The 18,142-nt window shown below is 38.1% G+C and overlaps 1 protein-coding gene across 3 annotated transcripts in view; it reads right to left on the bottom strand.

Moving 5' to 3' along the window:
* LOC111152327 (dystonin) overlaps nucleotides 1–18,142 on the bottom strand; it is a 474,965-nt gene that overhangs the window by 10,716 nt on the left and 446,107 nt on the right. For all 3 annotated transcript variants that reach the window (XM_022510820.1, XM_022510821.1, XM_022510822.1), the window contains 12 exons: nucleotides 15,963–16,132; nucleotides 14,502–14,661; nucleotides 11,956–12,150; nucleotides 11,314–11,442; nucleotides 7,924–8,067; nucleotides 7,105–7,293; nucleotides 5,663–5,792; nucleotides 3,872–4,035; nucleotides 2,732–2,894; nucleotides 1,284–1,438; nucleotides 1,041–1,115; nucleotides 140–157 (listed from right to left, as the gene is read on the bottom strand). In XM_022510820.1, the coding sequence (XP_022366528.1) occupies nucleotides 140–157; nucleotides 1,041–1,115; nucleotides 1,284–1,438; nucleotides 2,732–2,894; nucleotides 3,872–4,035; nucleotides 5,663–5,792; nucleotides 7,105–7,293; nucleotides 7,924–8,067; nucleotides 11,314–11,442; nucleotides 11,956–12,150; nucleotides 14,502–14,661; nucleotides 15,963–16,132 (1,692 nt within the window). The remainder of the gene's footprint in view (nucleotides 1–139; nucleotides 158–1,040; nucleotides 1,116–1,283; nucleotides 1,439–2,731; nucleotides 2,895–3,871; nucleotides 4,036–5,662; nucleotides 5,793–7,104; nucleotides 7,294–7,923; nucleotides 8,068–11,313; nucleotides 11,443–11,955; nucleotides 12,151–14,501; nucleotides 14,662–15,962; nucleotides 16,133–18,142) is intronic.

The following is an 18,142-nucleotide window of genomic DNA, read 5'->3' as shown; positions in this document are numbered from 1 at the left end:
CACGCCAACCAACAATGTAGTAGCTAGGGCAACAGCATGGGAAAGATTGGCCATGGCAAGCTTTAATGACTATGAATTAAAGTTAAAAAAAAAAAAAAAAATCATTGGGAACTTGAGAATACATTCCACTGGTTTATACCTGATTTCCCAGGAAGAACTGATAAAAAAAAAAAATGAAAAATGGAAGAAAGACACAATTAGTTCAATAGGAAACTTTCTGTATGACTCTAGAACACACACATACAATCTGTCACACTCTGGGCTCCTGGATATAGTATCTAGTTTAGAGATGTGCAGGTACCCGCTGGTCTAAACGTAAACCATATAATCAGTAAATTTTCTATAAAAGTTTTTTTTTTAATCTTTGGGTTTCATATTTAGGTTAGAAATTCAAATATGCTGATGAATATTTTCCAATATGGAAATACAAAAACTGAAATCAAAAAGAAATTTTGCTTGTAAGTAACATACTGTATTAGGGAAACTCAGCACATTTCTGATCTAGCTACTACATGTAAGAGATATTCCAAAAAAGAGAAAACAAGATAGAGGAGTAACAAAGTCACACTGGTGTTCAAATAACTGTTTAGAAGAAGGTGAACTGAGCTTTTAAGATTTTGAACAAAAAGAAAAATAACTACACAAGTGGAAAACATTGCCTCTCCGTATTTCTAAAAATGATTCAACATTTTTAACTTTGTTGTTCTGGCTTGGAATAGCTTTGTTATTAGAAATATGAAAACTTACCTGTAATCATAATAAAATACATTTTAAAGTCACAGGAAGCAACCTGAGTATGTGGGATGTGTTTTCCTCCTCAAAGTAAAATGCGTGTCAGAGATATATCCTAGTTTACAAAATGCAGGCTATCTCTACATCATTTAAAATGACAAAAGCTGGAATTTCATATACCATTCTATTGTGATGTCAGGTAAAAAATAAATAATTAGCATTCCTGGAAAGCAATGCAGTTCAAATTGTATACAAATTTCCATTGTTATCCTTCAAGAGAACTAAGTAGTTAACTTTTGAAAACTCACCCTATATTTGTTGTCTCCAATCTGTTCAACTTGAAATCGTTTTGCACATTTACACTTCGCTACCTGCCTTGTCACCTGCCAAAAACAATGATGAAATGTCCATTTCAAGGTTAACATGACATTGCAGAGTCCACAAACACCTCAACACAACTCAAGATGGAAATAAAATGGCGGCGTGAATCTGTGCATCGTGTCCGGGCAGCGCCCGCTGCTGCTGTTGCAGGGGGTCGGGGTATGGAGTACCTCGTCTTCGATTTTGTCCGCATCGGTGACGGGTTTATATGCATCTTTATTTGGGTGAAGAGCTGCTACAAATTCATAGTAGTCAATATATCCATCACCATCTCGGTCAAAGATGTCTGCCACCGCGCTCATCTCCAGGCGGCTGGTTGGAAACTCTAAAATTTTCGAAATAATAGTAAGTATGATTACTGAGGTACATCTGAAAAATAAAATTGTAAAATACTGAACAGTATACATCGTGATGATCTGATCCTTGTACATATTATGATTATGAAAGGAGTCCTTCCATCCAGTTAATTGACACACCCACCACCTCACAGTTATCTTTTTGTTTTTTCCTGAATATTTAAGTTCTACTCAGAAAATTTCAACTACATAATATCCAGTGTTATCAACAGTAGCCATCACATTGTACTTTAGATCCTCAGACCTTACTCATCTTACAGTTTGTACCCTTTTCCAGGCTGTCCCCATCGCCCCCACCTCCCAGCCCCTGGCAACCTCTTTTCTACACTGTGAGTTTCACTCTGTGTATAGATTCCACGTATAAATGCGAATTAAGATACTCTCAGAATAAGCCATACTATATTCTCAAAGTTTTTAAGACCTGTAGTTTATAATAACATTTTACAAAAAGATTTAATCTCAAAAAAAAAAAAAAAAAGTTAAGTAGTATACCTTGCTAATTCTGACTCAGTTGTATTATTTCTATCTAAATGTAGCCAGTTAAATTATCAGGGCCATCAAATATATTAAAATCCTCTTAAAAACTGATTTATATTATAACAAATGAAACCACAATATACAGGACCTACATTTATCTTTAATTACTACCAGGATGAATCATTTAAAATTGCTGTTTTTCTTGGTTGAAAACTTTAAAATTAGCAAATTTCATATGGTTCAACTACCACTTTATTTAAGGAATATATGAATTTTATGTATATGAATTCATATCATATATACACTCATAGGATTATATTAAATTTACTTTAAGCATTATTTCCAGTAACATCTGCCCAAGAAATCACATCCATATGACTCAACCATCAAACAAGGTGACACATACCTTAAGAATTTTCATAGAGTTCTAATTTCCCGCTAATGACAATGATCAGGTGTCAATTAGAACAAAAAAGGGAAGAGGCTGACTTGAACTTACTGATTTCCCATTACAGGTCAGACAAAACAATCTAAGAATCAAATATTATTAACTTTATTATACTAATGAGGACACAGCTTCAGGGAGCAAGGAATATACCAACAGTGGTTACAGGAGTATGAAATAAGCCTGACCCCAAAACCACGCATTTCACCAAGGACACTTCCCTGAAGGTATGACTTCATAGCCAAGTTTAAAGGCGATGCTTTATTAGTAACACAAGTTTAAAGTGTGTTTATTTTCTTTAAAAATGACATCATTTACAGTCACTTCTCTTAGGACTTACTTGAGGAAAGAATTCCATCAATAAATTCTTGTCGGGTTATTTTCCCATCCTGATCTTTATCAATTCTCCTGAAGAAGTCCATCACTCGAGATTTCTTATGATTCATCCATCTCATGTATTTTTTACGCCAGATATCAAAATCAAAGTTAGCAAATTCCCTCAGCTGGAAAGGACAAAAGGTATTTTTGGTTCATACGGTGCGCAAACGATATCTACTACTTTATGAATAAAGCTATTTTTAATGACCTTCCAGATAATGCACAGATTTTTCCCACTTCAAAAAAATAAGGTCTCATTTTGCAAAGGGAGCACAGAAACATCTTTCCTATGATTTCACTACTGTCACTGGTTGTTCTTTTCAAATAAAAGAAACATACAAAGCTCCTCAAAAAGTCAAACTAACAATTTCTGATAGTGCCAATGTGACAAAGGTGAACTGCCCCAAAGAAACAATACTGGTAAGTTCTGTGCCTACTGGACAGCAGGCCCATCTCAGCAGCTCTCACCTCTGCTCTCTCTCTCTCTCTCTCTGCTCTTTGCCATTCTACCATCTCGAGGCTTCTAAAAATTTCCCAGTTTCAGAATCTGAAACTCTAAATCTCAGACCACAGAATATATATATAATGAAAAAACCTGAATTATCAGTGGTTATATTGCCCAGGTAATACCAAGCAAACATACATCAAGCTGCATCTTCTCTTATGGAGTCAGGTTCTGATTATGTTAGAACATATTATAGTGGACCTTTGAACCACTGGGTGTGGGTCTACTTCCATGCAAGTTTTTTACAAAATTTTTAAAAAGAGGTGTTTTCTCTTCCTTGTGATTTTCTTAATAACATTTCCTTTTCTCTAGCTTACTTTATTATAAGAATATAGTATATAACACATACAACTTTGTTAATTGCTTCTTATAGGTAGGGCAATAAGGCTTCTGGTCAATAATAGGCTATTAACAGTTCAGTTTTGAGGGAGTCGAACGTTATACGTGGATTTTTGACTATGTGGTATGTGTGTGTGGGGGGCCGCTGTTAGTGCCCCTAACTCCATGTTGTTCAAGGGTCAACTGTAGTTTACTTTATTGATTCCCTAAACCCACATCCCATATTATCAGGAGTGCTGAACACAGGAGTTCTCTGACCTCCTCCAGTCTGTCCAAGGCGTCATTAAGCTTCCTCCTCCTTTCCAATGCAAGGAGCCAAACTTGCTGCCATTTGCTCACCAATAAATTGACCCTCGGATTCTTGGTTTCGATTTGTGTCTGTGATCCAGAGGGATATAAGCTTGACGCCGGAAAGCGTTTTCCTGTTAAAATGCAACTTTAGTTAGGAGGGTGGTTTCCAGGGTTCTGAAATATGTTAAGGCGTGGCCTTTATTGTTCCTAGCTAAAACTGAATCAACTTAATTATTTAGAAAGATCTTACTTAGATCTTATAATGTTCAAGTTCAAATCTGTTTTACTTACCAAGGATCACATACTTTTCATATAAAACAGAGAAACATGCCCAATGGGCATTTAAATACTGAAAAGCTCTCTTTACAAAATTATGTTTAAAACATTTTCCAGCTTAAAATCCATGCCATTTCAATGACAAAGAAGTACCTTGTGAGCCTCTCTTTTGTTAAGGCATGATAAAATAAATCTCCCAGGGCAGTGAGACTTATCTTAGAATCAGCTACCCAAACCCAGCTGCCCTTCTTAGAAAAGAAGGCTGGAAGGAGGGCAGGTGAGGGCAGGAGACAGTGGCCATTCATTTGAGTCACAGCAAGATACTTCACAAATTCTGATCAAATAAGGACGTGTGTGTATGACTCCAGCTTTCATCCAAGTCTGTTTTCCACACAGACTGCACATTTCCTGTGCATAGTCTCATAACCCAATTTACTTCCTTTACTAATTTTTTCTCCCTCTTTTCTGGCTATTTTTCACAAGTTTCTATAACATCACAGAACAGTTGTCTCAATGCATTTTTCTCATCTAACTAAATGATTGAGCGTGGCCTGGAAAAACTACTGGCCTAAAGTCACGTAGGAAGAGTGTCCAAGCTGGGATTTGCCCAGAGTTCCTCACTCCTACGAGGCTCTACAAAAATATTTACTGAGCATTTAACTACCAGCCAGGAAGTATGCTAAGCACTTCGTTCACATTAGCTTATCTAATCCTCACCAGAATCCAGTGAGGTTATAATTATCCCCTTTACAAATGTGTAAATTGAGGCTCAGAGAGAGTTTAAGTAACTTGTCCCAGGTTATATTTCCAAGGTGGTAAGGAGTCTTCCTCCAGAGTTCTTAACCACCACTTTGTTACCTTGCCCCCTTGGGTAATACAGCAACTACAAAAGATCTGAAATCATTTTTTTTTAATTAAGGCACCTTTAAGAAATGTATCAAATTACCACTGTTCAGATATAAATTGGGCTTCTTTTAAATCTTCTCCAAGCCTGCTTTATTGTTTTTAATGCCATTTTGTGACTTCCTTTCGTGGAGTCAAAGTAGACTAAGAAGTAAATAGAGCCTGAAGTCATATGAACATGGGCAAAATCTATCAGACTGCCAGTCACTAATGAATAGTTAGGTCATGAACTATATCCAGGTCATGGTCATTTCTGCTATATCCCATAAGGTTATTTATATAACAGAAGCAAAGGGGATGATGGTTTCTGTTCTTGTACATTTTTGCCAATTTCTTCTAGCTAATCTAAAAGATACCCTTCAAACAAATAAAATTACATAGAGAGGCCTGGATATATTTTTTTCTTTATTTTTAAATAAGCTGCTACAATATTTGAGCCCAGGTATTCTTTCAAGGAAAACTTTTATGATAGAGAGAGCTCATAGAATCACCAATTGCTCTGAAATTTCAAGCGACAACTCAAAACTAACTTCCTTGGCTTTAGCCATGTGCATTTTAAAGAAATTGGCCACTGCTTACTTCCTGCTCGCCCCTTATCCAGGACCGGAATATGGGACTGTAATGAGGAAGGATCAGCCGCTCTCCTCTTGTAGGTCTTGGTAACTTTGTCCACATCAGGTTGTTTTCTGGTCATTTCCTCCATGAAGGTCTGAAAGGTCAAAGTCAATTAAATGTAAGTACACCACAGAAAACTACCTTTAGAAATGAACTAAAAGCAAAGGATAAAAGGACCATGCTATTCTTTCTGAAATTCATTCTGGGGGAAAAAAAAAAACATTCTGGGGGAAAAAAAAAACTTGTTATATCTTTAGTGGCCAAAAAATTGTAAGCCACTATAACACAGCATTTACTCACAACTAAACAATATAAAATGTTATATATACCTAGTAAGTAATTAGAGCATTGTAACAGTAATTTGTTTTAGCTTGATGACCATGCATGGGAGCAGCTGTATAATTAATATAACCTATCTGTGCATCAGCCAGGATCTTCCAGAGCTTCTAAGCTCTTCCTGAAGAATCTTAAAGTGAGTATTTATCTGCAAAGCAACAAATGGGCTGGTCCTTCGGATGTCTCTGCAGCATGTTTCACTAATGTATTTGAAATACTTCAGATGACTTTGCTATACAGTGACATATGGCATACATTTTAAATATGTATATATTTTAAATATTTCTGTTTATACATATACTATGCCAAGGGAGATAAAAATTATTCAGGTTAAAGTTCCCATTTAAGAGGTCTGACTATCTTGCTACTTCTTGTCTTGTCTCCTTAGGCTTATTATTGTGACTTAGAGATCCCTCTATCTGGAATATGCAGCAAAGACAGAGACTGTGGTGAAAAGGGATGGAAAAAAGAGGAGGCGGATAACAGTGAAAAGTAGAAAAACACATGTCTGGAATATCTGTCACACTGGAGAACTCTGATCACAGAGAACACGACGTGAGGCACTTCAGGGCCGTTATGGACATGAATGGCTCATACATTTATTAAAAAATAATTGCAGTGCTAGCTGCTTAGTCAACTAAGCTGCCATTTAATGCTTCCCTTTATAAATGTGTATCAAAGTGACAAACAAACAAATAAATCAGAGTCAGTGGGAGGCCCATCATTTCAGAGTTTAAAACAGGCAGGATAGAGAAGTCATTTGTTTTTTGGAGCAAGACGATGAGCTCCCTTGTAGACAGGGTGTGTCTGAAGTACTGATGGTCATCGTGGGAGATGCGTGGCAGCAGAGAGTAGAATATGCAAGCATGGAGGCATAAAGCCCGGCAGAGAGAGGTCGCCAGAAAACGGAGCAGAAGGACGGGGCCAAACGGACAAAAAATGTAAGGAAGGACTTGAGGAGTGTGTTTGAGGAAGTGACGGTAACCAGCACAAAGCAATCTCTTGAGAAGTATGGCAGTGAAATAAAAACAGTATCTGAGAAGACGGGGTTAGGATGATATTTATATTACCTGGTGTTCTGCGATGAGGGCTTTCACCTCTTCGATTTCCTGGGGGATGACTTCTTTGTCCTTGTCGCTTAGTGTAGTTTCAGCCCACTGCAACCAAGCCAGCAAAGCTTCCAGCAATTCCTGTTTCGCAATGAGCCCAGCCAGAGCACTTGCTAATCTCTGTTGATGCTGCTTCGCCCAGGCCAGCACCTGTGGGGGAAACAAATGTCTCTCAATTTCATCTATCCTAGTTAATAACTGATGTAAAATACACAACATTTAAATGTAAATTCAGATCATCCTGGGCCTGGGATCATAACACTGCCAGTCTTTCTAGATCCCATCAGTGGTACCGAGACCCAGATTGCGGAGGACATGAAAGCCCCTCTGATGTTTGCCCCCATAGTTACAGACGGGGTGTCAAAACACCCAGGCTTCCTTTAGATTTCTAATCTGAGTTCAAACACACATTTCCTGAAGGCTCAAGAATGCTTATTCCATGAAGCACTGAGTGGAAATAGAAATAGATAAAATCTTAAAATGCAGAATCCAGTTCATGTATGCAATCCATTCCCCAAGCATATACTTCTCTGAAGTACAGTTTGGGTGCTGGGTTGTTCGACAATGTGGAAGTGGGACAAAAAGTCATACAGGGAACCGAATATTTGCTTTTTCATGCTTCAGGGACATAGCTGCAAAATGGCTTTACGTTTTTAAATAAAAGTGGACTGCAGAGACAGGTCATGCACAGAGGAAGGTTTGCAGAGGCCTCCTGTTCGCTGGATCATAAATGTATCTCAGTTCTGTTACTGCTCTAATGATGACTTGAGACCCACTGACCTCCTCAAACCTGGCCCGGATGATGGTCATCCAGTGTTTGATGGTGGTGATGGAGTCAGGGTGGCAGATGGCCAGGACGGCATCTCCCATACTGGTAGCTTTATTCAGCGCGGCCCGTTTTTCTTCCAGTTTCTTCATGAACTCCTAGAGCAGAAACAAAGACCTCGATCAGCTGCTGGCACTAGTTGAAAATAAAACTCCAGTGACGTGCCTGTGACCGTCAGAGTTAGACAAGCACACAAGAACTTCACCGGCACTATTCACTGCTGGAAACAATTCACTAATTGGGGAATTAAGAGAGGAGAAGGGACAACAATGGGAAATGAGGCACTTTCTAACAGGTATTTTTCTGAATACATGTATTAGGTAACACTTCACGCTTTATAAGATACGTTACACCAAAAAACACACTTTTCTATATCTGGATAGAGTGTACATATAGTAATGGAGAACAGGACTAGGAGAGATAGTACCACCAGAGACAAAAATAATACTGATTGAAAAAAAATGTCCTCACAAGACTAGGAGGTTGTATATTTAAGACAGCACGAACTGTGTGCCAAGAATGAGAAGAATATGTAACGAAAAGGAAGACAGAAGGCTGGGCAGGGAACTATAAATATTTGGGGCTGAGGGAGAGAGGGCTCCAATGTCCAGCAGGAAAGAGTTGGGGAGAGCATGAAGGGGATGGGCCTGACAGCCAGAAACTGTCACCCCGCTCTGGGATGAAGAAGCCCTGATGGGCTCTAAAATGCTTTCAAATCAACTTTTCTGCAAATGTCTCACATACATAACTGTACTTTCTACCATCAGAACTGTATTCATAGATACATGAGTCACAGAACTCCGACAGCGTGGCCACAAATGAGGACCTCTGCCTTAAAAAAGCTCTTGTGCTTCCAGAACCTCAGAGTGAATTTCAAGCATCTGCCAGCACCCCAGTCTGGACCCCAGCACTAAGAGGGTGGGATTCCTTAGTAACATGGACAAGGGCTGCAAAGGCTGCAGACTGAGCTGACACCCCATACTATCCATGCCATGTGATCAGGGTGATCATCTGAGAATGTGTTTCCTAGAATGTCTAGTGACCTTTTCTTTTCGGGTTCTGTGCCGCAGCTCTGTCCTAGACCTCCTATTCTGGCATGTTGCCATGTTTCCTTACATACCTACTGGACGTTAAGGTCCACAAGATCAAAAGACCGTGTGTCTTTGTGATTGAATAAGTGCTTTTTAACTCTCATTTACACATGCCGTCATGTCAAGGTTTGATTAATAGTATACTCCACTAACATGACCTATTTTTAAAATATCATCACCTACTTTTAAAAATTATTTTCATTTCCCCCAATACAGATCTGCTTAACTGAAAGGGGGGGGTAGCTTTACTAGGAAGAGAAAAACCAGAGGTCAATAACAGCTGTGCTTTCCCAAGGACAGGGGATTTGACCGTATACTTTTAATCACCCCTAACCAAACAGTGCCAGAGTCCTGCCCAGAATGCCATGGGCTGGATGGTCAACTCCCTGCTTGCATTCTATGCTCACCTGGGAAAGCTTGCCATTTTTGAAAGTGGACTATACTGAGAAGTCTCTGGTCCTGGGGCTAAGAAATTAAATATTTTGTTTTACTTTTATTTGCTCAGTGTGTGAAGAAAGCAGAGGAAATAAGAAAGAACGGATGATGTTATGGCAAATTATTAGTACTAAGCCGCCTTTATGAAATTACATGTAATTTTACACAACTTAAAAATATTTAAAGGTAATTTACTGTAAAAACAAAATCCAAAACAAAAAGACCCCACAACACTACCATTGCTCTGGATACCCTGCTTCCTGATGCTTCTGGGGGTTTCCTGCTCCTGCTCGGAGGGTGCTGTTACCCTAAGTGGGCACCTTACCGTAAGATGTTTGATATCTAAGAAGCTCCTCTGAGACCCAACTCTATCAGTGGAACTCAATGCTGGCTGATGGGTCAGCCAACAGTAATATAATAGCTCTTCAAAACACTGAGCTGAATCAAAAATTTATAATAAATTTGATGTCATTTTCCTCCTCTTACATTCTAACTTCAACTTTAAATGGTTTATGGAGCATTCCGCTCCTCCAGATAAAGTTAGACAAGCTCATATCACTTTTATTAAGGACAAGGCAATATTTCATTGCTATAGGTTAGGCAGCCCATCATTGAGAGAGCACAGTCATCACAAATAAGAAGTCTCCATAGATGATGTAATCCATGCCACAATGGAACTACTGACATCCTTCCAACCTGAACCTGGAAGATGAGCTTCTTTACTGGCGTTAAACAGATCTTTTAAATAGCAATGTTGGATACTGCATTGAGTGTTAGCATTGTAAATTTCTTATTTTTTAAAGACAAAGGTTTAAAAAACAAACAAACAAACAAACAAACAAACAAACAAACAAGTGTTAGGAGGTATCCAGACCACTCTCCTAAGGGTTTTGCTAGTTCTAGGTACTGTTGCAAAATAGATGTTGACTCAGTGGCCAGATTTTTATTTGGTTAACTATCCAACAGTATATCTACTTACAAAATTCATTTTTAATTTATAATTTATACTACGAGCTACTTCTCATAAGAATTTAAGGTGGATCTTGATTAAAACCAGAATTGCGGGGTGCCTGGGTGACTCAGTCATTAAGGGTCCTGAGATCAAGCCCCACATCAAGTCCCACATTGGACTCCTTGTTCAGCAGGGAGCCTCCTTCTCCCTCTCCCACACCTCCTGCCTGTGTTCCCTCTCTCACTGGGTCTCTCTCTGTTAAATAAATAAATAAAATCTAAAAAAAAAATAATAAAATAAAACCAGAACTGGCAGATATTGAAAAATAAAATTTGAAGACCAGTTATTAAATTACTTGCTTGTCTTGTTTACTAAGACCAAACTTATTAATTTACAATTCTAATGATATAAGTTTATAATTGCCAAAGGCTCGTGAAGGAAATTTCATCTTTGAAATGCACATGAAAGTACAATGAAGTTGACCAGTTTTGGTCAGAAGCCAGATAACCTCCTAGAAAAATCAATGTTTTGATCAATCCAAAAGAGAGGAGATGGTTGGGAATACACACAGCCGGAAAAATATAATTATTAAATTTTGTTGTGTCCGAAAAAAAAAAAAAAAGAGAGGAGATGGTGACTCGCTTTAGAATAACCACCTTCTTCACAAAGCAATCGTGGAGAGATGACTCCACTTATTTGGGGGCATGGGGACACACCAATGTAAGCAAAGAGGACAAAGGCAAATTCTCAAATGTGCTAGATCTTTAATTACTTCTCAGAAAGGGAAATATGCATGCAGTTGCTATCTACAATCACGAGCCTACTGGATTTTCTCATTTAGTTTACTTAGCATTTAGATAACTCACTTTATGCTGATCAATGAGTGTCCGAAGGGCATCCTCATCATCTGGGAGAGCACCATGGAAACGAAGGGTTTGCTCGGCCTCTGCCAGCCACTCCAGGAGGGCATGCACCACTGAGTGAAATTCCTCTGCCTAACAGTTCACACACACACACACACACACACACACACACACACACACCGCACAAAGAAGATCCCCAAAGATGCTTGTTAGTATAGAGTCCTCCTCTCAACGAAAAAAAAAGTCTTAAATTTACACTGATTAACGATACGCATTATGCCCACTAAAAAGATAAAGATACATGTTGCTACACTTTATAAATGTTAAGACCTCTAATATATCAAAAAGGCCAATATGAAGACTACTTCACCATTTTAACAATCTGATGTTAGAGCCATGACAGCCCATTACACGTCTGAGGTGAAAAATTTCGAGAGTGGCACTCTTGTGTGACGATGAGAAAACTTCCCTCTGTGAGTAATTTAAAACTCCTGGGGGGAGGAGCAAGGCAAGGGTCCTCTAAGAATCTCCCTCTCCATCACCGTCCCAGTTAAGAAAGGAGGAGTGAAACAGTTCTCCACCAGAGCAGCTCTGGGCTTTGATACCTTTCTCATTACCCCCAGCTGCAATTTACAAGACTGTCACCTGCCGCAGGGCTGCTTCCAAGCGGGTCTGCTTGGATATGGACAGTGCACACACGGTCTCCCAGCGTGTGCTCAGTTCCTGCATCTGGACCTTGACCCAGGAGGAGTCGTCTCGGCTGCCCTCGATGAGCTCTCGTGCCGAGCGCTTCAGGGCCTGCACGCTGCTGGTCCTCTTCCCCAGTTCTTTCTGGAAAACCTAGAAAGACCATATTTTCATAAAAAATTGATTTTTCACTACAAAATGAAACCGTAAAACACAGTGTGGAATATATGTGTACATGACCTCATGCACCAGTCTCTAAGACTTACAGTTTAATGAGCCATACTTCTCACAGAATCTTCAGGAGCTCAGTCATGACATGCTTGCTCCTAACAGAGCTGTAAAGCTGTTCAATCTTCTAGCATCCTCCTGAGCAATAAAACCTTAATTTTTAAATGACGCCTTGGATTTAAATAATGGTGGCTACTCAAATGCAATTCCACAAGTGAAAATGTCACATTCTCTTTTTTCCTACAATTCTTTACTATGGCGTCCTAATTCCTCTCAAATCCTCAGTGTAAGTGCCAAGAATGTGCTGGCTACCTCATTCCTCTTCATTAATAGACAAACAGACTAATGAAGAACTAAGCAATCCTGGGGTCTGCATGAGGGTACTGGGAATGGCAGGGGAGCCCACAGGGAGGGGGCCTGCAGTCTTTTTCCCTGCAACATGGCTTCAGCTTTCACAGTATCCTGAGAACTAACCTCTAATGTCAAATTTTAGAGGCTTACATCCTTATCTGTTCTTTTGCAAGAAAAGCTTTTTTTCCCCCTCTTGCCTAATTTTGATAAACTTGGATGTGCCAGGAGTTAGACTGGCTTCCTTTGGCCATAGACCTAATCCCAAAAAATGAGCCCAGGGTACTTCATTTCTGATCCAAGAGTCAGTGTGTACAACTACATCTTTCAAATTAACCAAGCTTATGGATAGAATAAGATTACCTTATTTTTCTAAAAGATGATTACAAATGAATATTACTAAACACATCTTATCATTTTGGCTCTATCGATGAATTTCTGTTCTGATAATCAAATCATTCATAAAAATGAGCCCATCAAAAACAGTCCAAACATAGTGCAATAAATTCTTTGTTTGCTTTCACTCTAGCGGTGTTAAATGAGTCGTGCCTGCAGACACACACACACACACACACACACAGGCATCAAAAATACAGCATCTGTGTAATCTGTTTGTGATAGGACTTGCCCGATAGTCCTGAGCTGACTTTCCAATGTACTTGGTGAACTTAAACTTCCTGAGCCTTCCAATTATATTACTAATGCTGAATGATTAACTCATTCTTGATAACCTTTAATATATAAAAAAACCTGGCAAGTGCTGAAGGGAGTAAATATTTAGACAGTGAGTTTATACAAATGGCATTTATGTAAAAAGTAACATTACACTATTCATTACTCATTGAATGAATGCCAAGGAATGAAAAAGTCTGTACCAATCATGCACAAAACATTTGTTTCAATACAGGCAAAGCAACAAAACTCAAATTTTTTTCTTTTTGTAGGCCCAATCACAGTTCTTCATCTATTCTTTGATTTGTAAATAATATTTAAATGTAACAAACTCTCTTTTATAATCAGATAACAGAACTAAAAAAGGGGAAATAAATATGCAAAAGCACCAACTATTTAAAAAGGAACAGGTTAAGATCAAAATAGCGTAACGAGACAAGTATGAAGAAAACATTTTAAAATGAAATAAATTTTCTAATTCAAACATAAGAGAGGAGAAATAAAACAGTGCTGTAAAATACAGTGCTGTGAAATATTTGTATATAAAGTCTACTCTGGTACAACCAACCCACATTACTACTGTGCCTCAGGTTGTTTTTGAGGTTCTTTAAGTTGTAACATAACATTTTACCATAATTTCGGACCTTGCACTCAATATCAGTGGGATGTCTTGAATATTCCCTTTGATTGGCACAAAAAATTTAAATCCATCTCAGGAGTTTGCCAGGAAACCACTTGACTTAAAGTAATAATCGAATCCCTCAGAGCCTATGCTGATATCTCACAAATTGCTAGAGTTCAAGGGGCAAGGATAAAATGGTCTTTAAAAACAGAAAAGTAGCCTATCTTCACTCCTGTAGATAATGTCAAAAATCCATACACTTATGGAATGACCAAGTTCCAGGTCACTGAGGGAGTGATTTTAAATTACATAATTATTTATATGAATAACAAAAGACTATAAAACATTCTTGGAACATGTTTTAAAGCACCAGAGAACTCTAAAAGGTTTTAGATCTAGAAATTGTTAAAAAAAAAAAAAAAAAAAAAAGTATCTCACTGATACTAATTTTCCTGTATCACTTTTAAAGTTGGCTTCCTGATTCTGCTTAAAGCACACACATATCAGTACTAAAGACTGTTACATATTATGATATATAGTCTCTATATTTTAAAAGGCTAAGATAAGGGGTTACAGTTTCCTCTAAATTCAGGATAATCAAATGAGATCAATAAAATGTCCCAGTTAATAATACCTTGTGATTATCGATCAAATTCATCACTAAATCAATGTCTCCGTGGACAGGCTGGTCTTCTGCCAGCTGGGGTTCAACTCTATACAGCCAATCAATGAGGGCCTGTAAGGCATCTGTGAATTGTCCAGAAAATAACAGGGCTTCCTCCAATTTATTTTGTCTGGGGAAAAAGGTGGAAAAATCAGACTGAGTAACAGAAAAGCCACCCAAATACCCGAATATCTAAATTCCATTTATAAAGGCTGGGCAGTGGTCAAAGAAAAAAATAATATACAGGTATATTCAGTGTGTTTCTTTGCCTTCTTTAGAAAATAACAAAACTTTTCTCAAATTTTCTTTTTTAGTCCTTAAGTAGATCGTATCTGTTCTTGTAAAATTCCTTCATTATCACCTCTAGAAATCAGTGATCTTTCAGTTTCTTCATTAAAAAAAAAAAAAAAAAAAAAAAGCCGTAAAATTTTTTTGGTTTAAATTATCATACAGTGAACTTGACTTTTTTGAGTGTACAGTTCCATGAATTGTAACACATGTAGAGATTTATGTAACCATCTCATAATTAAGAAAGAACAGTTCCGTCATCCCCTAAACCTCCCACATGCTGTCTGTAGTCACAACCTGCCCCATCTCCAACCCCTGGCATTTGGGTGTCTGCCTGCCATGAAATCATTTATAGGACATTGTAAAAAGCATATAACCTTTTGAAATGGAAGGTTTTAAGGATTTTTAAAAACAGCAAAATTTCTATATTCTTCCTATGTATTCTGTAGACTATATTCTAATTTTCTATTCTAATATAATTTTATTATTAGCATATTCTATTTAATCTTGATACTGACAAAAGTAATTAAACCAAGGATCTATGAATTGTTTGAAAACATTTCTAAGATATTTGAACTCTTCTACTACAATGGTACTTTCTAAATCCTTAAAGACTTAGAAATTAGTTTTGGGTCTTTATGGTTCAAGTATAATGAGAAAGAAGACTAGAAAGGGATAGATGTTAGTTGGAAGGGAACACCAGGGTCAGATTGGGAAGACCTTGCCCGTCACACTAAGGAGCCTGTGTTCTGGTTCACACTCAGTATTAAGTTCCTAAAAAGTATGAGGCAGGGCAATGACAAGACCCCATTCATATTTTAAAAAGACCATCCTCCTACTTATGGGAAAACTGGATTAAGGAGGACAAGAGCAGACCTGGGGAGACCTGAGAGAAGTCAGGTATGAGATGACAGGCTTGGAGAGTAATACTACTTTTGAGTGAATCAAGTAATTAAAAATAAATAATAATGAACAACCAAGCCTTCTGGGCGCAGGGACTGTGTAAGTTGGGTATTACAGATGACCAGAAGTTCCCAGGCAAAGGAGGAATTTAAGGTTCCTAGAATGTTCCTACAAAGCATCACTATTGTACACTTGAAAGAAACCTACAAGGTAACCAGACTACCCTACAGGACATGTTACCTTTCCACAGATTTTCCACAGATGGTATCCCATTTGTCTCTGAGTTCACTCAGCATGTCATCCAGTTTCAGGTTGTCATCAGCCAGGGTGGTTTTCTCCTTCAGGGAACGTCCAGTTCTGTTGGTGGTGTCGTAGACAGAATGCTTGGCTCCAAGTGATTTCTGAAACTCCTATACATTTAACAAGAAAACAGTGTGCATTTCTACTTGGGGCTAAGAAATAGTTAAGAGAGTCGCCCCTAATAAATGGAGTCTTAATAGAGGAAGACATCAGCAAATGATCAAGTCAGACAGTGGAATGCACCAGGGTGGAAAAGAATCCTTATAAACTGAAGAGTTTACTTTTCTCAGAAGCCACGTGGCTTTGAAAGTACCTATTATTATGAAGACAGTAATTTCAAAGCAAAACAAATCTTGAATCTTTTATAGCTATAAACCACAAACAGTATACGAGTTATAATACAATGAAATTGCTAATCGCCTATTGAAAAACCCAGGAGTTTGGAAAGGAAAAAGTAGTTAACACTCAATGAGTAACTGAAGGACCTATGGTGGACATAGAGTGACTCATAATCTGTGAATTTACTAGAGTTTTGGTTTTTGGTCAGAGAGATCTGTTGTCACACATTGGATGTTCACAATGATGGTACATATAATTTCATCTGTGAGCCAGGATGAGGGACAAAGAAGAACCACATCTCAAGATTCCTGCGTTCTGACCTACTGCTCATTCCAGTCACACCCCTTGGCAAGTCTACCCCTCTCCTCCTCGCCTCTATGATGCCTTCCAAAAGTCTCACAGGATCTACAGATTACTTTTCCAGTACCAAATAGCCATGTTGCCAATGTGACATCTATACTTTGCCATTTTTACACTGTTAATCTGCATGTTTGTGCATGTAAATGTGTATGTGTGGGAGGGATGGATTATATTCTGTACACAACTCAGGTACAAGCTTCTCTAGGGCAGGGACATTGTCTTTGCAGGCATCTCATTATCACCTTATGTTTCATGTGTGTTTGTAAGTGTCTAATAGCAAGAATGAGACAGCTGCTATTGAATATACAATTTCAGGGATGGGAAGGAAGGAAGGTCAACCTAACAAGCTCATAATACATCAGGGAAACACCACCACAGTGATTCTAAACCCTGATAAGCACATGAGAATCACCTTAGACAATAAAATGCTATGCAAATGTATAATTTTCCAAAATAACCTTGGTTATAATTACCTAACGAGCTTTTATTTCCCTTAAAAGCTAAACACTCTAAGTTTCTTAACAGAACTAAGATATTTATTTTGTCTTATAATAGGAAGCCACTTCATCTGGGAATTTTTAAGCAATAAACACCATTACAATACCATACTATTTCTGTAGTTTGTTTTCTGTAATTATTTTTTTCTTGTTATCCAATAACAGGATGTTAGTTTTAGAATCATTGTACTGAAAGATTTTTTCCGAAAGAACAGATACATAAATAATGTTATAGCTGAATACAAGGCAGATCAAAACTTATTTAAAAACAGAAAAATACCTAAAAGATGAACAGAAAAGATGTTTAAAATTGGCTTAATGTATCTTGTACCTTTGTCTCAGACAAAAGTTGACTTTGGCAACAAGTCACACTAGGAACAACAGACAATCTACCAGGGTTCTTCACATATTCTTATTTCTAGGATTCTCCAACTTGAATACACAATACACTTTCATAAGACTACATGACATGACAACTAAGTTCAAGTTCAAACAGGCATTGTATTTTGAGAGGGAGCCTCTCTTTTTTCCATCCGAAGGGAAGAAAAGATGCTGCTCACTGTCATTGTGCTGTCAATATTGAATGCGGCAGCTCAAGGGCAGACAGTACCAGCAGAACAAGCCACTCAGTTGTCCTCATCTAGTCAAAGAACAGGTGCTCAATGTCTCCTTCTGTGCTCCTAGGATCATGACTTCCTGAGTTCTGTTAGAACCACCCAGAGAAGCAACTGACCTTTATGAAGAGGATGGCTAGAATTCTCTGTGGATGATAAGCCCCACATCACCCCAATTTTTCTCAGCTTTTTAAAAATGATCACGTTTCAAGCAATAAAATATATGTAGACACTTAAAATGATAAACGTGTTTTTGCAGGACCCACTCTCTTTTACCCATATCCTTACCCTGAGGGCTGATATCACTTTA

This window comes from Enhydra lutris, unplaced genomic scaffold (genome assembly GCF_002288905.1).
Source record: "Enhydra lutris kenyoni isolate GAN:26980312 unplaced genomic scaffold, ASM228890v2 scaffoldscaffold28, whole genome shotgun sequence".
NCBI classification, from domain to species: Eukaryota; Metazoa; Chordata; class Mammalia; order Carnivora; family Mustelidae; genus Enhydra; species Enhydra lutris.
Note: the sequence above shows the minus strand (reverse complement) of the source record. Positions and strands in the feature narration are given on the sequence as shown.